Source organism: Marmota flaviventris, chromosome 3 (genome assembly GCF_047511675.1).
Source record: "Marmota flaviventris isolate mMarFla1 chromosome 3, mMarFla1.hap1, whole genome shotgun sequence".
Lineage (NCBI taxonomy): Eukaryota > Metazoa > Chordata > Mammalia > Rodentia > Sciuridae > Marmota > Marmota flaviventris.
Genome location: NC_092500.1, coordinates 138,032,272 through 138,056,850, shown reverse-complemented (window position 1 = coordinate 138,056,850; position 24,579 = coordinate 138,032,272). Strand labels below are relative to the sequence as shown.

The following is a 24,579-nucleotide window of genomic DNA, read 5'->3' as shown; positions in this document are numbered from 1 at the left end:
ACTTGACTTGCAGAACGTGTTTCCTCGTTCTGTGAAGTAAAGCTTTGGAGGCTGGGATTAAGTAATCCCTAAGACCTATTCCCTGATTCTCCCAGGATTTAGAAACAAATCAATGTTTAATATAAAGATTCTTTATATTAAAGAGACTCTATGACTGTGTGAAACAAGTCAGAGCAATGTTGAACTGTGTCTTTTCCAGAAGAACCCTCAGATCATGTATCTGGAGCAAGAACTAGAAAGCCTGAAAGCTGTGTTGGAGATCAAGAACGAGAAACTGCATCAACAGGACATCAAGTTAATGAAAATGGAGAAACTGGTAGGTCTTCTTTCAGGAGAGTCGATTCAGGATCTTACCAAATGTATTAATACCTGCGAAATAGGAATCAAACTCTGAGTCTTAGAACTATGGAGTTTGGTTCACCAATACTTAGATGTATTTGGACATTATACAAAAGGTAATTTCATTTTCTTTTCCAAGTTTGATCAAGGCTGATTCATTGTTGCCTTCTAGAATATTTGTTTTTCAAGAAATATGTAAAGGAGCATTCAGTTCTTGGAAAAACTATAACCAAATGAATCAGACTCATGTTTCAGTGGTCTGTGAATCTTCACCTGTATAATAAAAGTTTTGGGATAACATAAAATTAATAACCACCAACTCTGGGTAGGTTTCTCAGGTCCAGAACAGTTGGGTATGTAAATTAATTCCATTGGAATAACATAAAATATCTAAATTCTTCATCTTCATGTAAATTAGAGTATGAAAAAAGAATTCTGCTTTATAAGATCAATCCACTGGGACAAATAGAAAGCATTGTGAGAAATATGAATAGAATTTAGTTTGCAGCCTTTACACATCACCCAGCTGCCTGGTGCTCTTGTGTTTGAGTGGCAGGCCAGTGTTCACTTGACCTAGCCTTGAAACCCAGCTGCCACTATCCAGGACTCTAACCAAGTTGGCAGGTTTGGCCAGGCAGCTTAAGTGATCCCGGTTGTTGTTGTACTGTGCTCTCGAAGGAGCCAGCCTCCAAGCACTGCTTGCCACCCCCACCCCCACCCCCACCCCTGTTATGGGTGACTCATTGTCAAATAAGTTCCTCATTCAAACCCAGACTAGCCATGGACAGTAGGAGCATGGAGGCCGCTCTTGGTCTGTTTGGCATTTGTTTGTTGGGAGTTTGGGGATTTGGCCAAGTTTGGTTTCATTTGGTTTTCTTTAGAGACTATTATTTGTCTTTTGAGGAAGGTAATGGCTAAGCCCCCACATGGATATATGGACACTTTATATCATCAGGAAATCTTGGTTTTATTAAAGAAATGAAAGGAACTCATGATTGTTAATGGGCCCAACCTAGTAGCTATACCAGTTCCTGCCAACAGTCGTCCTGTTAAACCAGATTGGACAGCAGGTAATGATGAGAGAGAGAATCCTGTTAATAATTTGTTGCCTCATATGCCGTTCATAGAACAGAACTTTTCAGAAATCATATGTAATGAAATCGATTATGTTGTGAAAGTACCAGCACATTTCAGTTTTTGTTGACCCGTGGTGTTTCTGTCTCTCGCCACACCCAAGGAGCATCACAATAGATGGGTTGCTGCTGTGATGGGCACAGCCACCATCACCTTACTTATAGCAAGTTCCAGGTCTTCGAAGAGGTTGTCTAAGGAAAAAAGCAGTGGTTTTCAAAACCAGCTCTGTCCGTAGCTAGATCTGTTGGCCAGGCATGGTGGCACAAGCCTATAGTCCCAGCAACTTGGAAACTGAGGCAGGAGGATCACAAGATTGGGCACAACTTAGTGAGACTCAGCGATTTAGACCCTATCTCAAAATACAAAAAGAACTGGAGATGTAACCCAATGGTAAAGCACCCCTGGGTTCAATCCCTAATACCAAAAGTAGATAAATACTTAGTTCTGTATCATTATCAAGACCAATTTCCTCTTCTATAAAAATGAAGGCTTAGATGAGAATATTTTAACACCAGTCCCCACCTAGTCTCTTAAGCCCAGGTTTTCCCACCTCTAATTTTCATCTTGAATTCCTTCATAATTACTAAGTATTTTGAGGTCTCCTTTTTCTTTTATTCTGTAGTCACTTTCTGGAAAGTTATTTCACCTGAATGGATTGTGCTGAGCATTTCCTGGATATGAGGTTGTTTTAGGAGCAACTGGGCGCTGAGGATATAGCTCAGTGGTAGAGGGCTTGCTGGCATGCCCGTGGCCCTGGGTTCTGCAAAACTAACAAAAAATGACGACAAAGCTCCAAACCAGGCACTTGGGTCAAAGTGGATTAGTCATAATACTGCAATGACAGAGGTTTGGATTAATTCTGACCAAACTGTGATGTTGCCTCTTAAGCAAGTAATAAAATCGTACCTTTGAAAAGTGAACTGGATGGAATTGGCTCTCCATTGTGTTAAGTGATTAAATGTCTTCAGGAATCTTATTTTTTAATCTCTCAGCTGATCAGTTTGTTCTTGAAGGTTTAACCTTGGCAGAGCAGCAAAACATATGTGTCTTGAACCAAGAGGGAGTGCTACCCCTTGGTTCTGCAGTGTTACCCCTTCTGTTTGGTGCTGTGCTCCACTGCACTGTACCTTTGGCCATGCAGAGGCAACTGCCAGAGGGTCGCCATGAGATGCGTTTAAGACTTTCTTAATGTCCAAGAACATTAACTTCTTTGACCAAGAACTATGAACTGTTGACCTAGGAGTTTCATCAGATGTGAGAATTTTTTTTTTATTTTTGCAAAAATCGCCATAAGATGTAATAACTTTGACAAACACTGGCCATTCAGCTGCAGTATTTATTTTACCACCTTGAAAGGGAAAGACCCTGCAGGGAACAAGCTCTCAGGAGGAATTTGAAACAAAGTTTCAACTTGGATGTGTCAGTAGTGAAACATACCATTTTCAAAAATACATAATCTAGATGCTCTGTTTTGCTGTTGTAGATTGATTCTTTCTGCAGTGTCCCAGTGTCTAAATATTCCAATATGCTATTAAATTTCCCTAACTCAGTCTCCCCAAAATGTGCTTGCATCAGAAATGTGCCTGAAAAAAATGAGGGGATTCTGTTTGTTTTTTATTACTGTATAATTGTTGGAATTCTCATTTTCATCAAGGTGGACAACAACACAGCCTTGGTTGACAAATTAAAGCGATTCCAGCAGGAGAATGAGGAATTAAAAGCTCGGATGGACAAGCACATGGCAATTTCAAGGTAAAAATGAAACAGCCCATTCTTTCCTAGCCCCTCCCATCCTTGATGTAGCCTTACTGTCTTGGCTCATTCCCCCATGGACCTCCTGGTCACGTGACTGAAGCTGGGAGTTTCGGAGGCACTGATCATCTGGGAAGTGGGATCGGAGGTGTCCATGCTGTTACCAAAGTGGTCTGAACTGAACACAGACCTGGGTGGACAGCCTTCTCCCAGAGCCCCCGCCTAACCACTCTGAATGCTTTCAGACAGAGAGAAAATAACCCTAAACATCAGACAGTCAGAAAACATGTAAAATTCTCACAGAAGTGTCATAGCCTACTATGAAGTTGCCTCCCAAATATATTTTTTTGGATTCAGCTTATGCTTTCAATATTTGGATTTCTAAGCCAGCTTAATAACCTGTAGCCATGTGTAGAGTTCTGTTTTATTGGTGTAGCTTTCAGATTGTAAATGGTAAGAAATTTTTTCAAGCTGCTGTTGTTGTTGTTGTTGTTAACTTAGACCCACACAGCTTCTGGCCCTTTTTTGTTTTTAAGGCAACTCTCCACTGAGCAGGCAGTGCTGCAGGAGTCGCTGGAGAAGGAGTCGAAAGTCAACAAGCGCCTCTCCATGGAGAATGAGGAGCTGCTGTGGAAGCTGCACAACGGGGACTTGTGTAGCCCCAAGAGATCCCCCACGTCTTCAGCTATCCCTTTTCAGTCACCAAGGAATTCTGGCTCCTTCCCCAGCCCCAGCGTTTCACCCAGATGACGCTTTCTGAAAGCCAACAGACTCTCTGAAGGCACCTGGGCGCAGGTTTGCAGGACCGACCCCAATAGTGATTGTGGGAGCAAAAGCTACATTAGCTTATGTGGAATTACTGCAGAATAACTGGAAAGCACCTGCCACCAGAGTTGGCTAGTTATGAGAACGGGACTCTGGAGGAACACTTTGGACTCGTTGCAGAAGACTCCTCCAAAAAAGGATTGCGGGATCGACGTGGACATTGTTGCACAGAGCACTTAAGGAACGAGAGAATCTTGTTCATTGCCTTTTTCACTTAAGCATAAGGGGAAAAACTCTCAGGGGCCTATTAAGATAAAGATTTATAACCTTTATAATGTTCTTCACCACAGACACCTTCTTGTGATTTTTTTATTTCGGTCTGACTGTGGGTAGGGGGTGTGAATGAAATGGATGTAACAGTGTCCTGTGTCTGGGGCAGCCTTCTTTGCTGCACATTAAAAGTCAAAAGCTTAATATAACTGGGTATGGACTAAGAAAATCATAGTGTACAAGTTTCAACAAAAGCCATAAAAGAAAAAGCAATAGTTGCTTGAATTTTAATGATCTACCACCAACTCTGCTCAGCCCTGTAACGAGGTGGGGAGAGGGTGCGTGCGACAGGAAAAGCTTTGACTTGTCGATGTCTGTATAGTCTCCCTATCATTTTTTGGAGTAACACGTTGGCAGTTTTTCAATGTTCAGCCCTGTCAGTTGAAACTTAGCTTGATTGACCTGTAGATTTTTTACAGCCTCACACTATGCTATGATCCATTTTCTCAGGCTATGAGCAAATGTAGAACCCTAATTTTTCTAAAAAAAAAAAAAACTGTATAAAGAAAAAAGGGCAGTAGCAATGGATTGTTCTGCCTTATTTTTACCTTGATCTAAGTTCTCCTTACAGATTTAAGCTGTTGTCTTCTCTCCTATTATCCTCATTTCTCCCTTTGTCCTTTCTCCACCATCCAGAGTCACAAAAGCAAACCTTCTACCTCCTACCTGCTTTTCTCTGGGACAAGGATAGAGGAATATGCTTTTCCAGAGCCAGCTCTTCAAGGTGCTGAACCTATTTTCCAAATAAACCAAGGCCTGGATCTGAATTGACACATTTTGGGAAACCTTTGAGAAAACAGAATGTCATTGGCTAGAACCAAGATTGTGTTCAGCAGTCTGTGAACATGGCACCTTGACTAAGCCAGTGATGCAGTGTTTGCTAGAACCAAACTGCCTGGGAATAATGCTCTCTTGGGGATACCCTTTAAGGACTCCTGCTGTCTTTGGGAAGGTAGCAGAATGGCCAGCTGATGAGTGGAAAATGTGGCTTTTACAACTCTCCAAGTTGTGTTTGAGTTTCTCTTCAAAAATTCACTTGTTACTTTCCCCACTTCCAGGACTTTGGGGAAGGTGGAAGGACAACTGTGGCTTTTTCCCTTCTCTCTGCATGTGTCAACATTGTGATGTCAGTATTTACTAATCTGCATTTGATGACTATGCAAATAACCCCTGTAGACTCAGGATACTAGAGGTGGATATTTGAGTCATCACCTTACCTGTACACTACGTAGCAAACTGATATTCATGATGCATGTTATTTTCATTAGTGATTGTGTTGGAAATTTTTAACCTGCAATAGTTTGTTATGTATGTAATCATCCATGTTTGCTTCAGATGAACGGGAACGCAGGTTCACTGCCACCTCCTGGAATCTCTGCTCATGCTTCCAAGTTGTTCTCAATGATATTAGCCAAAATTGGGTTTGCCATTCACCCCCTATGCATGGTTAATCTTGTGCTATTTTCTGCTGTCCTCCATACCATTTAGGTGTCTGGGAAATAAATCATATAGCAATTAGTTTAACATGTCTTCAGAGGATGGGAGACAACAGGAGAGAAGATAGGAAAAAAGAAATAGAGAACTTTTAAGATTTTTTTTTTCCAAACCAAATGTTTCATGTAGGATGCAAAATGTTGGCACATCTTTAAAATATGGATGTGTAAACAACTGTGGTTGTGCTGTTTGTAGTGTTGGAAAGTGTATTTTACTTTGATCAAATAAATAATGCTGGAATATTCACTGTAAGAATTGCAGCCTCTGCCCTACTTTGCTCTTCAAAGCATTACCCATGCGTAGCCCCTCTCAGCTCAGTAGTTCAGGTCATATCTCCTATTCCACAGGAATTTCCAAGGCAACCACAGAATTCGTCATGGGCTGAAATTTGGCTCACAGAGCTAGAGTTAGGGCTAAGCTTTTCTAAATTCAAAGATATGTGTTGAGAAATATTTTGGCTTGTTTTAAGAATTTCTGCTGTGTAACATAAAATTGGAACAGCTATGGTCTAAATATTTTCAGAGATGGGTCTAGACAATCATATCTTCCTTAATCATGGTGTCTACATTATGTTAAAAGTTAAACTTTTAAAAATGCCTGCTCTGGTTCTTATCAAATAGACTAGAATTAGTGCTTTTGAGCACAGCAGTTTGTTTTTTTTAATAGGCTTTTTTTTTTTAATGCCTTCATCAATAAGTCGTATTAGCTTTAAAGTTACTGAGAAAAAGTGCCATGTCTGAACATTTCAATCTTGAGTGGCCACTTGTGGCTAAGTAGTCAAACTATAAGCACATTTTGAAATTGTAGTGTGGCTGTTATATCAAAGAATACTGGGTATTGACCTGAATATTGCTGCCAAAGTAATTCTGGATGTACTTCAAGCCCACTTAGAAAAATGGGCTAAATGCTTGTTTTTTAAAAACTTGCTCATTTAATAGAAATGATTATATAAACTCATTGACATATGCTTGTTTAGTATAAAAACTAGAAACACATGGATGTAGGTAAGCAATCAAAATACATGCTTTCTGTTAGAAAAGTTAACACTTCTATTAATAGATGGATGACTTCCTTGAAGTTTGGATGTCTGAGTCTGACTCACAGGCAGGGGTTGGGGCTTGGCACTTGATGTCAGCCTCTGGCAAAGCACTAATAAAAAGAACCCCAAAGCCAACTGTGTAGACAAATGGGCTTTCCATCAGTCCATTATACTTCACTTTCCAAGTCAGGAAAACTCAACAGTGGTAGCTACTGTAGTCTGTCCTCGGAGATTCTGAGCAGTGCAAATGTAATATCCTGCGTCAATGGTCTCAAAGTCTTCAACTGTGATGATGCTCTGTGAGATTCTTGTGGTGTGTCCGCGTCCCCTGTGGATCAGCCTCCAAGTGTCTTGGATCGCCACAGGCCTTTCATCCTGTTTAAAGACATCCACACAGATTGAAGCAGGGCAGCAGGCTGCTCTAAAACAGCTCCTGTGCATCCAACATCACTGAGCTTCCTTTCAAAGTGCAAAGCACATGCTTAGAAAAGACTATTTGGTATGCAGAGCTCGGAGGCTCTGAGAGCTTTTACACTGTATAATCATTTAAGGCTGCATTTTTTTTCCCCCAGCAGAACTGAATTTCAGGATACTGTTTGATGATTTCTTTCTGCCCTTGAGTAAGTTTCTACTTAGTTATAAAAATGTCTTTTTTTGGAACTCCAGGTGGAACTAGTATTAAGCATAAAAACGTGAACAGAATTTCCTGCTGATCCTGCCTTCATATTCCCCACCTTTTATTGTCCTTAAAAAAATTCATTTTGGGACTATACTGAATATAACTTAAAAGTCGGACACCCAAGCACTCTCAGCAAATGAAGAACTCCCGAGCACTGATACACAGGAGAGGGAGAAGCACAGCCAGGCAAAGGTGACTTAAAACCCCAGGGAGAAGAGGTTTGTACTGAGGATGGATTAAAGTGATGCTGTGGATAATGTGACCCCTCTTTCTAGGAGGAGATGGTCACTTTTGAAATATTTTGGCCCACTTTGGTGGTAAGAACATAGTGTTTCTGAATTCATTTAATAAAGGTAATATATTACTAAGTTAAGAGTTTTTCTGCTCACAAAATATCACTGAGCAATGAAGAAAAAAAAAGCCCTCTATTAAAAATCATTAATGCCTTCCAAGTGTGGCAACACTTGCTTAAAAACAAGCATCAATTACCAGGATGCTAGAAAATACTATTCTCCGGAGGTATTTATTTTCCACCCATCATAGCCTTAGTCCAGAAGTATACTGGCTACTGAGTATGTCTTAAGAGGCCAAATCTCCTCTGGCAACAAAGGGATTATTCCATGTTGGTAGTGGAGCTATTTATTTTTGCAAGCAGAACATGCACAAAGCCTAAATATGCCTATAATTGCTTTTATGGAAAGTCTATTTTTAAATGGTCTCTGGCCTCACAGCACCTTTTGGACAGGGCCAAGTTTATATGCCCAGTTGGTGGATATCTGCTCAAAGCTCCTCGCCCCAGAGCACAGCATGTACAGTGAACCTTGTGAAGAAGAGCCCCTGGCACACCTACAAGAGGAGACTGAAGATAGAGGGAGTTTCCTGCTTTCCCTTTTGTCTCAATTAAGGTAATGAAGAAAAACTGCATATAAAGAGGGCACATTGAGTGACTTACCTAATGGAATCAGTCTCTTTTATTGTCCTTAAAAAAATTCATTTGGAAATATGCTGAAGTAATTTAGAGGAAAACAGGCTTTGGTCCCTACCATTGTCCCGTAGGTTTCTTGCAGTTCTTAAAACCATGAGTTAAAATGGCTGGCTGAGATGTGGTACTTACCTTCTGCCCTGGGAAGATCCATCTGAACTCCACCTCGACATCAGGCTCCCCTAGGACAGTGCAGAGCACATTGATGTCATCCCCGCCTTTCACTTTGTTTGAGGAGGCCAGGATGGTTGTGGATGGAGGGCCGCTGGGAACTGGAAGTAAGCAGGTGACAGTGTGAGGGGAGATCCATGATCCTTTGGAGAAAGTGTGATATTTCTGCCTTCCTCATGGCTTCCCAACCAGCACTGAGGCTAGCCCTCCACTTTGGGTCTCCTTTGTGCCTTTCTACATTGGTGGCCCAGAATAGGGTAGTCACCTGGAACTCTAGGGTCACATGAAGGGAATAAAAGATGAATAGGAGGAAGGTACTTGTGGACAAAGCAAGTAGTACAGGATGAAGGTAGTCTGGACAGCAGCACCGAAAGGAATGGAGGTGAACAGACAGGTGAGTGGCTGTCAATTCTCAGGAAAAAAAAAAAAAAATGGAGAAAATCTAAATATCTGGTTGAGAATGATGTTTCCAGGAAAGTCACAGAGCTATCTGTTTGCAGTGCCTTTACTTCATACCACTTTGAAAATACACGTCTTTATTATGGTCAGTTCCCTTAACAAGTAATTTTGATGGCAGCCTTAGGTATGTGCTAGGAGCTGGGACCACAGGAACAAATGAGAAAGGTGTGGACTCGAGGCCTTGGGGCCTGCATGGCAGTGGAGGGGCGGCCACTAAGCAAGCCATTGTATGGTTCATTCAAAATTTCAACTGTATTGAGAGCTGCAGACCCCAAAGTTCTCTGCAAGTTCAGAATTGTCTGAGAGCCAGGAAAATTTTCCACGAGGAAACAATGTCTGAACTAAAAAATTTCAGGGATGAGCTTAAAAGACAAGGATGGGAGAGGGGGAGGCATCAACAGTCCAGGAATGCCCAGGTGCAAAGCCCATGGGGTGAGATGAAGGCGTCCCCCAGTGGAGGAAGGCAAGGGCATGCTGCAAAGAGGAAGGAGAGAAGCCAGACCAGGCTGGTGAGGAGGGCAGAGGCAGAGGTGGGTCATGAGGAAGATATTAACTGTGGTTCTAAGAGATGTGGTTTTGTTGGAATTATAATCAACATCCGTGTGGGAAATGCACTGGAGAAAGGGCAGACATAGAGCTCAATTAGATACCGTAGTTCTAGGAAGAGGTGATGATAGTGCAGATCTTTTTTTGCAGTGAGGTTGGAGAGAAACAGTACCTTTTGAAAGTCAATCTAAAGGACTAAGAGGAGAAAGAGATTGGGTTTGGCTCCCAGCTGTGGTCCTGCTTTGGATGGATGCGGTGCCATCACTGAGGCAGAGAACATGGGGGGAACCGGATCCAGGGAGGAGGAGGAGGATGAGTTCAGAAATGAGCACATAGGGCAGAGGGGCCATGGGGCAGATGAGTGCAGATGGGGGCAGACACTAGTTGGACACATGAGCTTGCTGCTCACAGATTTGAGCCACAGATAATCATTTAGGAGTCTTTACTGAATAGATATGAAGGGGAGCCCATGGATTTAGACAGGTTTGCCCAGGAAGAGATCTAGGGGAGAGAAAGAAGGATGCCTGGGAAACTCCAACACTTAAGAGCTGATAGAAAGCAAAGCACTAACAAAGCAGAGTGAAGAAGTGGAGCCAAGGAAGGGGGGTTTATGTAGAAGAGGTGGAATCTGGTAGGATAAGGACAGACACTGCCTTCTGAGCTTAATGGCATGGGAGTCCCTGAGGACCTTGGCCAGGGCTGTTCTGGTTGAATGCAGGGGAAAGAGCCAATAGAGTGGATTGAAGAGTGTGTCATGGAGGAAAGGAAACAGGAAATAGAGAGCTCTCTCAGGGAGTCTGGCTGTGATGGAGAAAGAGTCTTAGCGATGGGCTGAAGGTGGTCAAAGAGAGTTGTGAGAGTTATTTGGTGACATTATTAGAAGCGTGCTGAATAAGTCCTGTGGCTGAGGACAGGAGGCCTCAAGGAACCCAAATTCGAATTTCAGAAAGCAGCTAGCTCAGGGCCATTCATCTCTTCAGAGAATGGAGAAGCTCCATGCAGTGAAAGGAACCCTGCGCCTCACACAGACCACTCGCCCCATCAGCACAAGAGTTCTCAGAGAGAGAGAAGTCATCTTGAAGGGACTATAATGCATGGAAAACCATTGGCTTGCCCCAGTTGCAAGGGGCTGGGAGGGCGTGTTCTCTCCAGGAAGTCATTGGAGGGTGCGAGACTCAAAAGAAACACTTGTCAAGAAAGGGAGGCAGCATGTCCTTCTGCAGTAGATCTACTCACTGACCTGCCTTGTTCCATCCACCCAGGGCAGAGGGGCCCTGGAAGAGGCAAGAGGGTGAGGGCTGCCAGGAGAAGAAAGGGACTGGATGCAAGTTTCTGGCTGCCACATGCTCCATAGTCAAAGGATCAGAGGAACAGAGATTCCAGGGCTATTGTCTTTCTGGGAACACACTGCAGCTGAATGCAAAGAAATGCATGCTAACAGAGGAGGCCTGCAGCCAGGGATCAGCAGGAGAATGAGACCACATCTGAAGTGGGACTTTTGGCATCCAGCGACATGCTTGGGATGAGTCCCTTATCATACATAAGTGTTAAAGCCACAGCCTGTCTCCATTGGGTTCATAGACGAGAAGCCAGGTCAGCATTTACTATCACCACCTCTGGGCTCCAGTCTCTCTCCTCCCCCCAGGCTGGCACCAAAGTGGGAAGGGGACCAAGCGAAGATCAACTACTCCCTCTCCAAGCAGCTATGCTTGCTAAAGGGGAGAACAGGAGCTGGTTTTAGAGTAAATATGGAGTTAAAATATTAAATGAACAGTCTTAAAAACTAGACTAAGGCTGACTTAGTAACCCAAAGTGTCTGTTGGATGAGAAATTTGACTTAGCTAACACCAATGGATCTCACTACACTTAGGGAGTCTCAACACAGCAGAATTGATGGAAGTTACTATGGAAAAAGGCATTTCATGTATGATGCACTGAGTTGAAACTCCCCCCTCAAAATGTCACATTTTCAAAAAAAATCCATTTTTGATGGAGAGATTTGATCTTGGTTCAATTCTGTCAGGATGAAGGACTGAAGCCAACTGGAAGCAAATGAAGTGGGCAGAATTGTGAGGACTTCAGGTTTGCAGTACACATTTGAAGAGACTGGAGAAATGCAGAGACTGCCAGGCAGCAGAAACTGGAGACCCAGAGTTCATAGCAACACCTGCTGTCTACCTGAGGGATTTTCCCATCAGCCTTCAGCTCTCTGGGTATGGGCAGGTAGAAAAGGCACACTTTTCTACCCTCAGCCAGAAGGTGTGTTTCCTGGACCAGTGAGAGGAGAGTACAGAGTGGAAGGAGTTCAAGGTGGCAGCAGAGTATTGCAGAGAAAGCCCTGGAATCCAAGCCAGCTGGGGTGGGGAGGATGGGATGATGCTGGGGGTACTGGAGAGGGGAGGGTCCCTGCAGAAGGAGTCACTGGGTCAACCTGGGAAGGTATGAGCCTATGGTTGGAGTTTAGGTTTGGACTCTGATATGGAGACCAGTTGTGCCTGTTGACATAATAATGAACAGGCCAGTGGGTTCCAAGTGGACATTGACGTAATCTTTAAAATTCAATGGCAAACAGCGACAGGAAGAGATGAGAAAGCTGGTGGAATCTCAAGGAGGTTCCTACTCTGCAGAGGAGAAGAGGTTCCTAACAGGTTGAGAGAATGACGGTCAGGATGTGGGAAGAAGGCACAAGAGGGATGTCATCCTCAAGGTGGGGAGTAGATGGTGCTCCTGGGAGACAGCAGATTTTAGTTAAAGAAGCCTAGAGGATGTTCTAAGGGGAGGTTGGAGATAGAGCAGACTTGCTGGTCAAATGCACAGGCAGTACCAGAGCCAAAGAATTTGGTTGGGTCAGAGGGCAAGGATGTAGAACATTCGAGAAGTGGTGTTGTAATGAAGGAACCTAGGATAGCATTTTGTGCTTCCTTATTTCCACCCATAAGAAGGAACTGCAGTACCTATAGAGGACCATCCAGAAATAACTAAAATCTAGGCCCTATGGGGTAGCAGACTTACCCTCTACGTAGAGCAGTTGGTACTTGATGGAGATCTGAGACTTGCCCCCGGCCTCCGCCTTGCAGTAGACCACCCCCTGGTGGTCAGAATGAGGTTGCAGATACACAAAGCCTCTCTTCATGTCATAAATGATGTCGGTTCCATTGGCTGGGATTTCCTTGGCGGGGAACTCCCTGTGGAGAGTGACTTTGGCTGACAGCACAGTCACTCGACAAGGAACCACAGCCTGTCTGTCTGGGTTCAGGTAGACGACATCAAAGTAACTGGGAGAAGGTACAAAGAGCTCTCCTTTCTCTGCAAAGGGGAATACACAGGCTTATTGACCCAGGCGAAAGAGCACCTTAGGGATCCTCACACTCCAGCACAAAGACGAGAGGGGGGCAATCACTCAGAACACTGGGTCCTTATGAGAAGAAAAGGATGGATCCTCTGTGCTTTTCACTTTTTGGAGGAAAAATACTTTCTACCATAGTTTAGATGGTAAATGTCCCCTAAAGGTCCTTGTGTTAAAGGCTTGGTCCCCCGGCTGGCGCTATTGGGAAGTGGCCAAACACTTAGGAAGTAGGGCCTAGTGGGAGGTCTTTAGATCCCTGGGGCCCTGTTCTCAAAGGGAATTGTGGGAGCCTAGTCTCTTCCTGTCTTGCTTCCTGGCCATGAGCGATTTTGCTCTCCAGTAGGCCTTCTCTGGAACATCTGGCAACAGGTCCAAAAACTTGGGCCAATTTTTCATGGACTAGAACCTCCAAAAGTATGAACCAAAATAAACCTTTCCTCTCTATAAGTTAATTATCTCAGATGTTTTGTTCTAATGATGGAAAGATGACTAACATATCTCCTCAAAAGAAATGTTAAAACCCTATGTGTCTGTAATCCCAGTGACTCAGGAGGCGGAGGCAGGAAGATTGCTAGTTCAAAGTGAGCCTCAGCAACTTAGCGAGGCCCTAAGCAACTCAGTGAGATCCTATGTTTAAATTAAAAAAAAAAAAAAAAAAAAAGGCTAGTGATGTGGCTCAGTGGTTGAGCACCCCTGAGTTCAATCCCCAGTACCAAAAAAAAAAAAAAAAAAAAAACCTGTTAGTTCAAGTCTCAATCAGATCCATGGATCACCACACTAAGAAAGCAGGGAAGAAGACTATTTTCCTTAAGAGAAGTTTGAGAATTTTATACTTTGGAACAATCTGCTGCTGCTTCTGTGTGGAGAAATTAGCACCAGAGCCCACTGTCAGTAACTGCCCATCATCAGCATTTCTTAGCATATCAGAGTTCCTCTGGGAGGCCCAGCATAGTGACAGAACTGGTGTCCTGACCCTGTCTTCACTCTCAGCTCAGAGGACCTACTTACTCCCTGCCAAGGTTAGTGCGTGGAAATGGGGTGGGGATGCAGGAGGAATCTGCTAGTCCCAGGTCTGGCCTCTGCTGGGCCTTCACTAGGCTGAGACCTTGGACTTGAGACCTTGGACTCCCCCTTTTCCTTCTGAAGTGAACTGCAGTCTCCAGGCTCTTTAAGCCAAAGATGGTGGCATTTTTATCTTACAGAAATGGGAGAAACGAGGACTGGCTTAGCCATACTGTCCCCAGGACAGCTAAGGGACTCTGAGTTGGGCTTTCGTTTTGTTTTATTGAGGGTGTGTATGTTGCTTGATTCATTTGGCACAACACATTAAATCCTTTGTTTTCTGGATCATTCTGTGAAAGAATATTATAAGGATTTCTAAAAGAAATCTTCAGGCTAATCTCACCACAACACTTGTTGTATTGTTTCCTGGGTTCTTACAGTGTTCCTGAAACAAGTACCCATTCTCGGTTTTCTCCTCTGCGAGCTTCTGTGTCAACACTGTATAATGTTTTAAGTTGGGCACAGGATTCCTGGAAGCAACATCAAGAGTCTTCAAGGGCCAAGCGTTCTGTAGTTTGGAGTCCCAAGATACTAGCATGGAGGTCTTTCCTCCTGTCTCTAAGGTTATAAGAGTGTCGCATAGCTTCAAGAGTCTCCACCACTGCAAGGCTATATACCAACCAGACCAGGAAGTTTGTGCTATTTTATGATAAACCAGCTTTTCTTTCTTTTTTTGGCCTTGGTTGTGTTACTTAATCTATCTGTGCTTCAACAACCCTTTGTAAAAAGAAGACCCTAGAGTCAATACTATTAAAGACACCCTAGCTGGGCATGGTGGCACATGCCTGTAACCCCAGGGCCTCAGGCTGAGGCAGGATGATATCAAATTCAACTTAATGAGATCCAGTCTCAAAATAAAGTAAAAAAGGCTTGGGCGGTATACGTCAGTGGCGGAGGACTTCTGGGTTCAATCCCCAGTACCACAATTTTTCTTTTAATATTAAAGACATGTTGTTAGCAATAATACCAGGATTATATGATTGTAAGATTGTAGAGGCAACATTTTTTTAAGGGTTTGTAGAGTATGAGTAAAGCCTATGGAATGAGGGAACAATCCAATTTTCAGAAAATAAAAACTATCTTATTTCTCATACTATAATAGGTGCTTTGAAATAAGTGACCCTACCAGTTGTTTTAAAATATATTTGCAGGGCTCAGGATACAGCTCAGAGGTAAGGAACTTGTCAGCATGCACAAGGCCTTGCATTTGATAAGTAGCACCACATACACACGCAAACAAAAAAACAATTGTGTTGAAGTTCCTTTAAAAAATTACAGAATATATATATATATATACATCCCATGCACATGTGTTTGCATCTTCTTATAAAACATTATTTTGGAAAACTAAACATGTGGGATTTTATATTTCTGAAAAATTAATAGTCTAGAAACAAATCCAAATTACAGCCAACTCAGTATTTAGCACAGTACTTATTAATGTGGTTTTTCCTACATATGAAAATTATTGCTCAAGTCTTTCACTACAGGGAAGCCCTCCTGCTGGTAATGTTCTCCTTGATCTGTCTGGGCGGTGGCTATGTCTGCCTGTTCCTTGGGGACAACTTATGGAGCTGTCTGTATACTTAGGATTTGAATGTTTTTCTTTATGTATGTTATGCTTCTATAAAAAGTGGAAGAGAAAAGAAAACCCTTTTTGAGAGCCTCCTGGACAAAGACCAAAGAGAAAATATATGTGGCAGTTGCTTCATCAAACACTGCACAAATTAACAGTCAGCCCCCAGAAAGACGCTTCAAAATATTTTCAAACAAACTTTAGGAAACACAAACATAATGAACAGCAGACGTTTCTCTGCATGGGTAGCTGAGAAGCATATGCTCTGACAGAGCCAGCGGCAGGAACCTCAGCTTCTGGAATGGCCCATTTGGTTTTTTCAAACACAGCCAAACCCTATTCTGAAAATCCAACAGGACTCTTAGCTTAGTGTTAAGGAATTAAAAAATTATACATCGCATTTGATAACATCCTGTTTTGACCCAGGTTTCTTGAAATCAATGGTTTTGTCCTCCTTTGGTTCACAAAAAGACTTCAGTGAAGACCTAAAATATTCAAAGAGAGGGGCTGGGGCTATGGCTCAGTGGTAGAGCACTTGCCTAGCAAATGTGAGGCACTGGGTTCAATCCTTAGCACCACATAAAAATAAATAAATAAATAAATAAATAATAAAGGTATTGTGTCCATCTACTACTAAAACTATTTTTTTTTTTTAATTCAAAGAGAGCCCATAAACCTAGTAGGACATTCTATTCAAGTGAAACCTTCAGTTCAAAACCTGGAGCAATATTTTGGAAAACATGACAAGCAGAGCTAATCTCAACAAAGAGTCTTCATTCTGCTGTTTGAAAGATGGTGTCCTCCTTGTCTGGAATAGGCTCTTACTTATCTTCATGGGTTGCCTTTTCTACGGTTGCTTTGTAGTGTGGAATAATACAAAGGACACATGGGCAATTTTATGTAGTAGACCAAAATGAAGACCCAAAGGTATTGCCTGTGTACAAATGTTAGCAATTCTCCTGACAATGCAAGTTATGCTAGCTAGTGTCTGTCTATCAGTCTATCTACCATCTTGTCCTTGTTCTTTAAAGAGTCCAAGCAGTAATCACATGGGTCCTATGTCAGAAGAACAAGCTTTGACTCCTTACTCAGCCATTAAAAGTCGTCACTTGCTTTTTTGAATCTCAGCATTAGCATTATCATTTCTAAAACATTTAAAAATTAGACTTTATTCATTTCCTAGGGATGTCATGGAAATGAATTGTAATATACGTCCCTGCTAATGTTACTGCTTGTCAGAAAGGACAAGCTATTTGGGAAGAAAGGGGAAAACCCATGAAATGTTACTAAAGCATTAATTAAGAGCCAAGGCATAAGGTCATTTGGGTCCTAGGCATAAGTCACTCTAGGTCTGAAAGACAGATGAACTGAGGATGTAGACAAATCTCATGAAAATCTCTTATTGGACACCAAGAAAAGATTCTGGCTTTATCTGAACTACCAGTACCAAGATGTGGAATGTGTAAGATTCTTGACCTCTGAACCTAGTTGGAGAATTTCATCGCCCCCACCAACTTCAGAGCTTAGAGAACTCTTAGGAGGAAGAGGGGACCACTGTGCAACACCCGTCTGTCAAAGTACAAGCTTCAACTTGCACACCATATTTGGCACAGTATCTGCATGCTTTCAGTCACCCTGTTTAGGTTCAGGGACAGGGACTAGAGCCACAAGGGCCACACCCATTGAGAATCCTGCCCCTGAAACATTAGCTCATGTACTCATAAGAACAAATGTGAGGAGGTCTTTAGCAAAGCATCCTGTGACTATGGGGGTCGCAGAGGGGGTCCTCATAGGTTCTGAGGTTAGGGTGATAAAGTCAAAGCAGTGCCATCCAACAGAAGAACTTTCTGTGGTGACAGAAATATTCCCTGTCTATGCCTTCTTTCCAGTACCATAACCACTAGCTACATGTCGCAGATGAGCACTGGAATGTGGCAAGTGTGACTGAGAAAATGAGTTTTAAACTTTACTGGGTTTTAATTAGTATTCTCAATTATATTTAAAGGGGACACACGTGCATAGTGGGTACCATATTGGACATTGCAGGTAGAGACCCCTGGAATCAGACAGTTCTATGTTCATATCCTGGTACCCTCACTTCCTTGCTGTGTGATCTTGAGGATTTATTTAATCTCTCTAGACCTCCACTTTCCCACCTAAACATTTTAAAAATGGAAATGATATTTGTACTTACCCTGAAGGGTTGTTGTAAGGACTTACGTGAAGTAATTGATATAAAGCCTTTAACCCAGAACCTAAACAGGAAGGGCTCTTACTGTCATTATTGGCTATTCAGCATGTAGTGGAAACCCCTAGTTCTGGGCCAAAAGCAGAAGTTTGAAGAGTTCCATTAAATGTACTAAACATGTTACCTGTAAAAAAGATGTAGGTGGAGCCTGTTTTGGCCTCATCCCTCCTGCAGATGTAGCCATTGCAGAGCTGTCCCCAGCAGCTGAATTCACCCGTGTCAGCCGCCGTGGAGTTGACCAGGGTCAGCTGGCCGTAGCGCTCATGCTGCTTCACACTATGAGTACAAGAGAGACAGGGACCCAGGCAGGTCAGAGCCAGGCCAGGGGCCTTCCAGATACCACTCTTCTACTCTATTGCTCTCTGATTTAAACACCCAGTGACTTCAGGCACTCTCAGATGGCACCAAGCAATCTCAGAGTGTGTTTGGGGGGAAATGGGGCGTGGGGAAAGCAGAGAGAAAGGCCTTTCCTAAAAGGAAATAATAAATGACAATTGTGTTTTCCAAGGAGAGGAAATTCTCTTTGGCCTCAGAACTGGGGTTTTCTTAAGCAAGCTGATGGGTCTGTTAGCAGCGTGACCTCAGAAGCTGAGCCAAAAAGCCTCAGGCTGGTGTTTTGCTTTTAGCCATGGTTTCTAATGAGTTCTTTTAAAAGCAAACAGCATGAATGAAAGTACAAGAGCATTATCCAAAATACAAAATCCTCTTCATTAATAAGGATAAGTCTCTATAGTAGAATGAATCGGACATAATTTTCCTATGTTAGTATATGAATACACCACCAGTGAAACTCCACATCATGTACAACCACAAGAATGGGATCCTAATTAGAATAAGTTATACTCCTTGGATGTATAATATGTCACAATACATTCAACTGTCAGGTATATCTAAAAAAGAACAAATTTAAAAAAGGACTATAAGTTTGGAATCTTAGAGATGCTACATCATCATATTAAGAAAAAAAAATTTAAATTAAAACTAAAACTACCACTACCACCAGCAGCAGCAAAACCCTTTTCTTTAAGGGGAAAAAAAAAAGAATTGGCTTCTAGCAAGCTGAGCCCCAGGTTGGCAACCCAGCTCTGGTAAAATATTTAATGTCATTGGACCTTTGGGCTTTTTCTCTGGTCTCACTCTATTACTTCTATTTTTATTTTCTCTCTTTCTCTCATACTTTCACTTTGTTGCCAGGCAAATATATTTTGCAAACCCCTTCAATTCCTTTTTGAAACCAAAAGAGACATATTTGTTACTATCAAACACAAGTTCCAACCAATTGTAATGGTAATCAATTCTATTATATTGTGACAGGAATCCAGATGTATTGTCCTTGCAATGAATACTGTCTTATCTTGAATGAGTCTTAGCACATGGGGATGCCAAAATAAATGGTTTAAATCTGAGGATTCTTCTCAAATATCCAAATGTTTCCACTCCTCTGAGAGCCACATACCTTTCTGGTAGAGTCGAGATTCTCGTTTTATCTTACAGCAATATGGTCAGTCATCACTTTAAATTTAGCACATGCAAAAGGCTAGTTGGGCCTAACCACAACCCTGTTCGAGTTCACTGCTGAATAGCTTGTTGTGCTCAACAGTCCTGCCAAGAGGCGTCTCTGTACTCCCACTTTATCAACTGCCTCCTTTAAAGGGAACGGAAATCTCTCCTCCCTCAGGAAGCTTCTAATTACAATAGACTCTCAGGAATCTCCCCCACTTTCTCCTAATGAAGTCATTGGGTCCCTTGTTCTCTACCACTCAGATACCCGTGACTTCCTGTTATTATCCAGATGGTAGTAAGGAAAGGGACTGCACCATTTCTGAGCAGAGTACAGAGTGACAAATCTGTGCAGAGTGTACAGTGAGGATTCCCTAAATACGAGTGAATTGTAATTAAACCACAGAGTTGGAAATGGAAAGAACTTGAAAAGCAGTTCTCTATTTGCAAGTGCTATAGTTTGGATCTGTCCCCTAAGGCCCATAAGTTAAAGGCTTGGTTGCCATCCCAGGGAGGTAGTACAGCCTTTAATAGATGAGGCCTAATGGGAGGTCTTCCAGTCACTGTGGGCATGCCCTTGTAGGGATAGTGGGATCCTAGCTCCTTCCTCTTCCTCTTCTTCCACTTCCTGGCCATGAGGAGAGTCACTTTGCTCCACCGTGTGTTCCCACCATAATGTGACATCATGGGCCCAAAGCAGTAGGGCCAATCAATCATGAACTGGATCCTTCAAAACTGCAAGCCAAAATAAGCCTTTTCTCTTTTCAAGTGTTTTACAGTAATGGAAAGTTAACAACGGTGCACAAGAGGAAACTCTCTCAGAAATGATTTCCCAGAGATACCACAGCTGGTGACCAACTGAGCAATTCTTCCTAAATTACTGAGTATGCACTCATTAGATAGCAAATGCACATCAAGTACTTCCTACAATGCCTGGGTAGGTGTATCATCCTAATTATTTGTAATTACACATAAAATTAAAGATTGAGAGTAGTTATTGTGAATACGACCATAGCAATGACAAACAGCACACACTCAACACTGGGGAGAATTAGCACAGCAAGTATAAAAAAAAAAAAAAAAAATCAGTGAACCTTAAGGGGATTCCAATCTGGTTAGGGAGTTAAAACCAATCAATACAAAAAGATCCAAGAATAACTAAAGAGGTCCTCAGAACAAGAATGACAGAATTGGGGCTGGGGTTGTGGCCCAGTGGTAGAGCACTTGCCTGGCATGTGTGAGGCCCTGGGTTTGATCCTCAGCACTGCATATGAATAAATAAATAAATATCCATTGACAACTAATATTTTTTTAAAAAGCAAAAAGAATGACAGAATTTCTAAAGGGGCTGCTCACTGTGGGTTGAAGAGGTTGAAGGTAGCTTTGAGGAGGAGGTGAGACAAACTAGGCTTTGAAAGGAAGGGGAAGGAGGGTGGACAGCAAGGGGACTGAAAGGCACACCGAGCACACTGCTCAGGAAATCTCAAGCCACATCAGGGTCTGCTGCATTCAGTACAGAGGCCCTCTTGTGTGGTGGGTAGAAGAAACCCAATAATGACTTGGGGGTTTCATCCGTTACAGAGTGAGACAGAGCAGTGGATTGGGAGCCATGGGCATATTGTTGAGAAGAGCAAGACAGTTGCAGAGTTCAACCACCAAGCAGCGGGGACCCTCCCATCCAGTTTGGGAGGTAGGAAATGATGGGACCACAATAGCCAAGGTGTGGGCAGAGTGGGAGGGTAAGGAAGAACAGGGAGGGCCTGGGACACTGCTGCCATTGCTGCAAAGGGAAGCATGAGGCATTGGGGCCTGGGATGGCATATAAGCGAATCCAGGGTGAGAGAGATTTAGGACAGACTGGGTATAAGATGCATCAGGGATGGCCACTTGATTTGCATTTCTATGTCAGAAAGAATGGGTCTATCATGGACTGAAATGGAATAGTTGGGAGGTAAGTGAGATTTGGTAAAAATGATAGATTCCCCATGGAAGATTTTGAATTTGAGATGAAATGTGGGTCATTTGAGTATGATTTGTATTTGTGGGAGTCCATCTACACAGAGGTAAGGGCAAAGCAAGAAGAATAAACACATTCAAGAAGAAAAGGGTAGAGACATTGAGGACAAAACTAAGGGGTGTCTGGCTCCATGGTGCATACTTATAATCCCAGCAGTCAGGAGGCTGAGGAAGGAGGATCACAAATTCAAAGCCAGTTTTAGCAATTTAGTGAAACCCTAAGAAACTTAGCAAGATCCTGTTACTAACTAAAATGTATTTAAAAAAAAAAAAAAAAGGCTGGGGATATGGCCCAGTGGTTGAGCACCCCTGGGCTTAATCCCTGGTACCAAAACCAAAACAAAAAAACTGTGGGGTCATTGGGAAAATAATAGGTGGATAGAGGGGAGGACAAACTGAGGAAAGAGAATCATAAAGGAAATCACAGGAGAAAGACACAAGAAATGGATGCCTGACAGACTCAGTTGCCTAGATAAGATATTCACATACACACACACATTTTATTTGGCAGAATGAATGACTCAGACAAATAGTATAAGATCAATTTTGGCTTTAAGGATGGATCTGGATTTCATCGGATAAAAAATGACAAAGGGAAGAGAAAATGGAGGTAGAGGTCTCCCCATGTGGACCATGATATCAGGTCATATCCCCACAGAACTCAGAACCAGGATACAAAACCAACAGGTAATCAGTGAATTTGCTGAACACCTTCTCTGGGCCAAGCACTTGTCCTGTTGTAGTGATAGTAAGTATAAGAGGCCATTCCTACCAGGAAAATAAACAGGCACATAAAAACCTAACACCTGGGAATAAGCCTACTGCCACCATGAAATCCTCATGCTGTATCTTTAGAAGGATTGGGGGCGGAAGGAAGGAAATGCACTGGAAAACATTTCTACATTTTTCCACCCCCTCTTCTGTGCAAACCATTTTAAACAGGGAAACAAATTATTTAGCAGGATTACAGTTTAAGTACCTGGATTTAAAATGTCCATTTCTACTAATGGTCTTGCACAGTCCAAGCAGCATGCGGCCCAAGGGGTTGGGATATGGCCTAAGGCCTCTGGGTGCTGCATCTGTCATGAAGTGAAGAAAAGGATTCACTGAACCTTAAGAGAGCCACTGTTTGTAAGGAAGCACTTCATCCCAAAGACCCTTGCTTTCTCTTTGCACCACTGAATAAAACCTGCAGGGGTGGAAGAGGTGAAGGATATAAATCTGAGTGAAGAAAAAGAGGTGCCAAGACAAAAGTGGAATAAGATTAGAAAAACTGGCATTAACTAGAGCAGCTCCAAACATCCCCACCCATCAGCTCACCTTGGCTTTGTCTTCCACACTAGCACTTCCAGCCCTGCCTGCAGAGAGCTCAGTGACAGACAAGGCCAGAATGTGGACAGCATTTGTGCAAAACTTAAGACTCATGGGAATTGGAGGTTTCCTCCAATGGGTTAGCACTTCTTGTTCCCTTCAGTGAAGGGCTGAAACTCCTGCATTCAGCCCAACCTACTCTTTTCTGGAGATGGCCAAAGGATGGCACAAAGGAAGGAGCTGGCAGTTCCCAGAGTTAAGGGCCACTATGCTGCTCACCTTGGCAGAGACCAGGTAACTATTGTGGGATCCTCTCCCCAGACGCTGCAAGCTAAGAGCCAGGGGTGAACTCTGAGTTATCAGGTAATTATTCATTAGTAGCATCCATACTTCATGAGCACAAATTAAATGGGAGGCACTGGAGCGGAGAGGAAGAAGGCAAAGATGTCTAAGCAGTAGTTGTCTACTCTCAAATTCCCAGTAGCAAGTACCCTGGGAATTCCAAGGATGATAACCAGGAAAAGCTTCAAGGCCCAGAGGGACTTGGGATAAGGGAAGGATTTCAACACATACAAACAGGAGACATGAATTCCAAAAGAAGGTCATCTCCTGTGAGGAGAAATAGGGAAGATCAGTGCACAGCAAAGAAAGTTCTAATTGGCTGGGCTGTGGTGAGAGGGAGGGGCCATGTAAACCTTAAGATGGCGGACTTTAGATGTAGCCTGCAAAGACTCAAAATCCCACTCCACCATGACCTGTACACTCCTAAGCTAGAGGTCCCAACCTCCAGAGTCTGGCGACACCTACCTCTTCAGACTTGTGGTAAAAACAATCATTCCTGGTATTTTACTCAGCTTTTTCGCTGCTGTGAACCAAAACGATTTTAGAGGAGGAAAAGTTTATTTGAGGGCTCACAGTTTCAGAGGTCTCAGTCCATGGAAGGCCACCTGCCTTCTTTAGGACTCGAGGTGAGGCTGAACATCATGGTGGAAGAGTGTGGCAGAGGGAAGTAGCTCACATCATGGTGATCAAGAAGCAGAGAGAGAGAGAGACTTCACTCTCTAGATGCAACATATATACCCCATAGGCACACCCCCAATTAACCACTTTCTCTAGCCACACCCCACCTGCTTCCAGTTATCACTCAGTTAATCCCATCAGGGATCAATTCAATGATTAGGTTGAGGCTATGTCTCAATCACTTCTCCTCTGAACTTTGTTGCATTATCTCACATGTGAGCTTTTGGGGGATACCTCACATCTAAACCATAACACATGGAGTGCTGGGAATTGTGTAAGCTCTTCAAATAAGTTTTGTAACTGCCCAGGGTCTGGCACAAAGAGCTCCATACAGTTTAGAGATTATCATCATTATTATGGTCCCTTTTAATTCTCACAACCACATTAGTGTGGAGGCACTATTTTTTTCTTGTTGCTAATGAGGACATAGAAACTTAGAAAAGTAACTTGTCCAAAGTCCCCAGCCGTGAAGTGGCAAAGCATCTAATCTAGTGCTGTATAGACACAGGTTATGGATGTTTGTAAACGAAAAGGGTATGGATTTCCATCCAATCAAAATGAAATGAACTAAGCAATTTTGATTGAGAGATGGTGCCTCCAACTTGTTTGTAAAGCCGATTAACTATAGTCATATCTACATTTTCACATGACAAACTAAAACATGGGTAATCTGATTAAATCAACCCAGTTTTCAAAATGATACCCCATTTTCTGTTTGATTTTGCTGTGCTCGGGATCAAACCCAGAGACATGCAGATGCTAGACAAGTACTCTACCACTGAGCTTCACCCTCAGCCCAACTACTTTCTA

General features: G+C 42.8%; 2 protein-coding genes across 8 annotated transcripts in view; one reads left to right on the top strand and one right to left on the bottom strand.

Moving 5' to 3' along the window:
* Positions 1 to 6,069, top strand: part of Mtus1 (microtubule associated scaffold protein 1) — a 141,644-nt gene extending 135,575 nt beyond the window's left edge. For 6 of the 7 annotated variants that reach the window (XM_071610433.1, XM_027954691.3, XM_071610432.1 and 3 more), the window contains 3 exons: positions 200 to 316; positions 3,128 to 3,225; positions 3,762 to 6,069. In XM_071610433.1, coding sequence (XP_071466534.1) covers positions 200 to 316; positions 3,128 to 3,225; positions 3,762 to 3,975 — 429 coding nt within the window. In that variant the 3' untranslated portion in view covers positions 3,976 to 6,069. The remainder of the gene's footprint in view (positions 1 to 199; positions 317 to 3,127; positions 3,226 to 3,761) is intronic. The other variant, XM_071610434.1, reaches the window with a different exon arrangement.
* A 673-nt stretch (positions 6,070 to 6,742) lies between these two features.
* Pdgfrl (platelet derived growth factor receptor like) overlaps positions 6,743 to 24,579 on the bottom strand; it is a 45,744-nt gene continuing 27,907 nt past the window's right edge. The window contains exons 3-6 of the mRNA XM_027954723.3: positions 18,047 to 18,198; positions 12,703 to 12,996; positions 8,647 to 8,786; positions 6,743 to 7,228 (exon numbers count right to left, since the gene is read on the bottom strand). Of these exons, the coding sequence (XP_027810524.3) occupies positions 7,040 to 7,228; positions 8,647 to 8,786; positions 12,703 to 12,996; positions 18,047 to 18,198 (775 nt within the window). The 3' untranslated portion in view covers positions 6,743 to 7,039. The remainder of the gene's footprint in view (positions 7,229 to 8,646; positions 8,787 to 12,702; positions 12,997 to 18,046; positions 18,199 to 24,579) is intronic.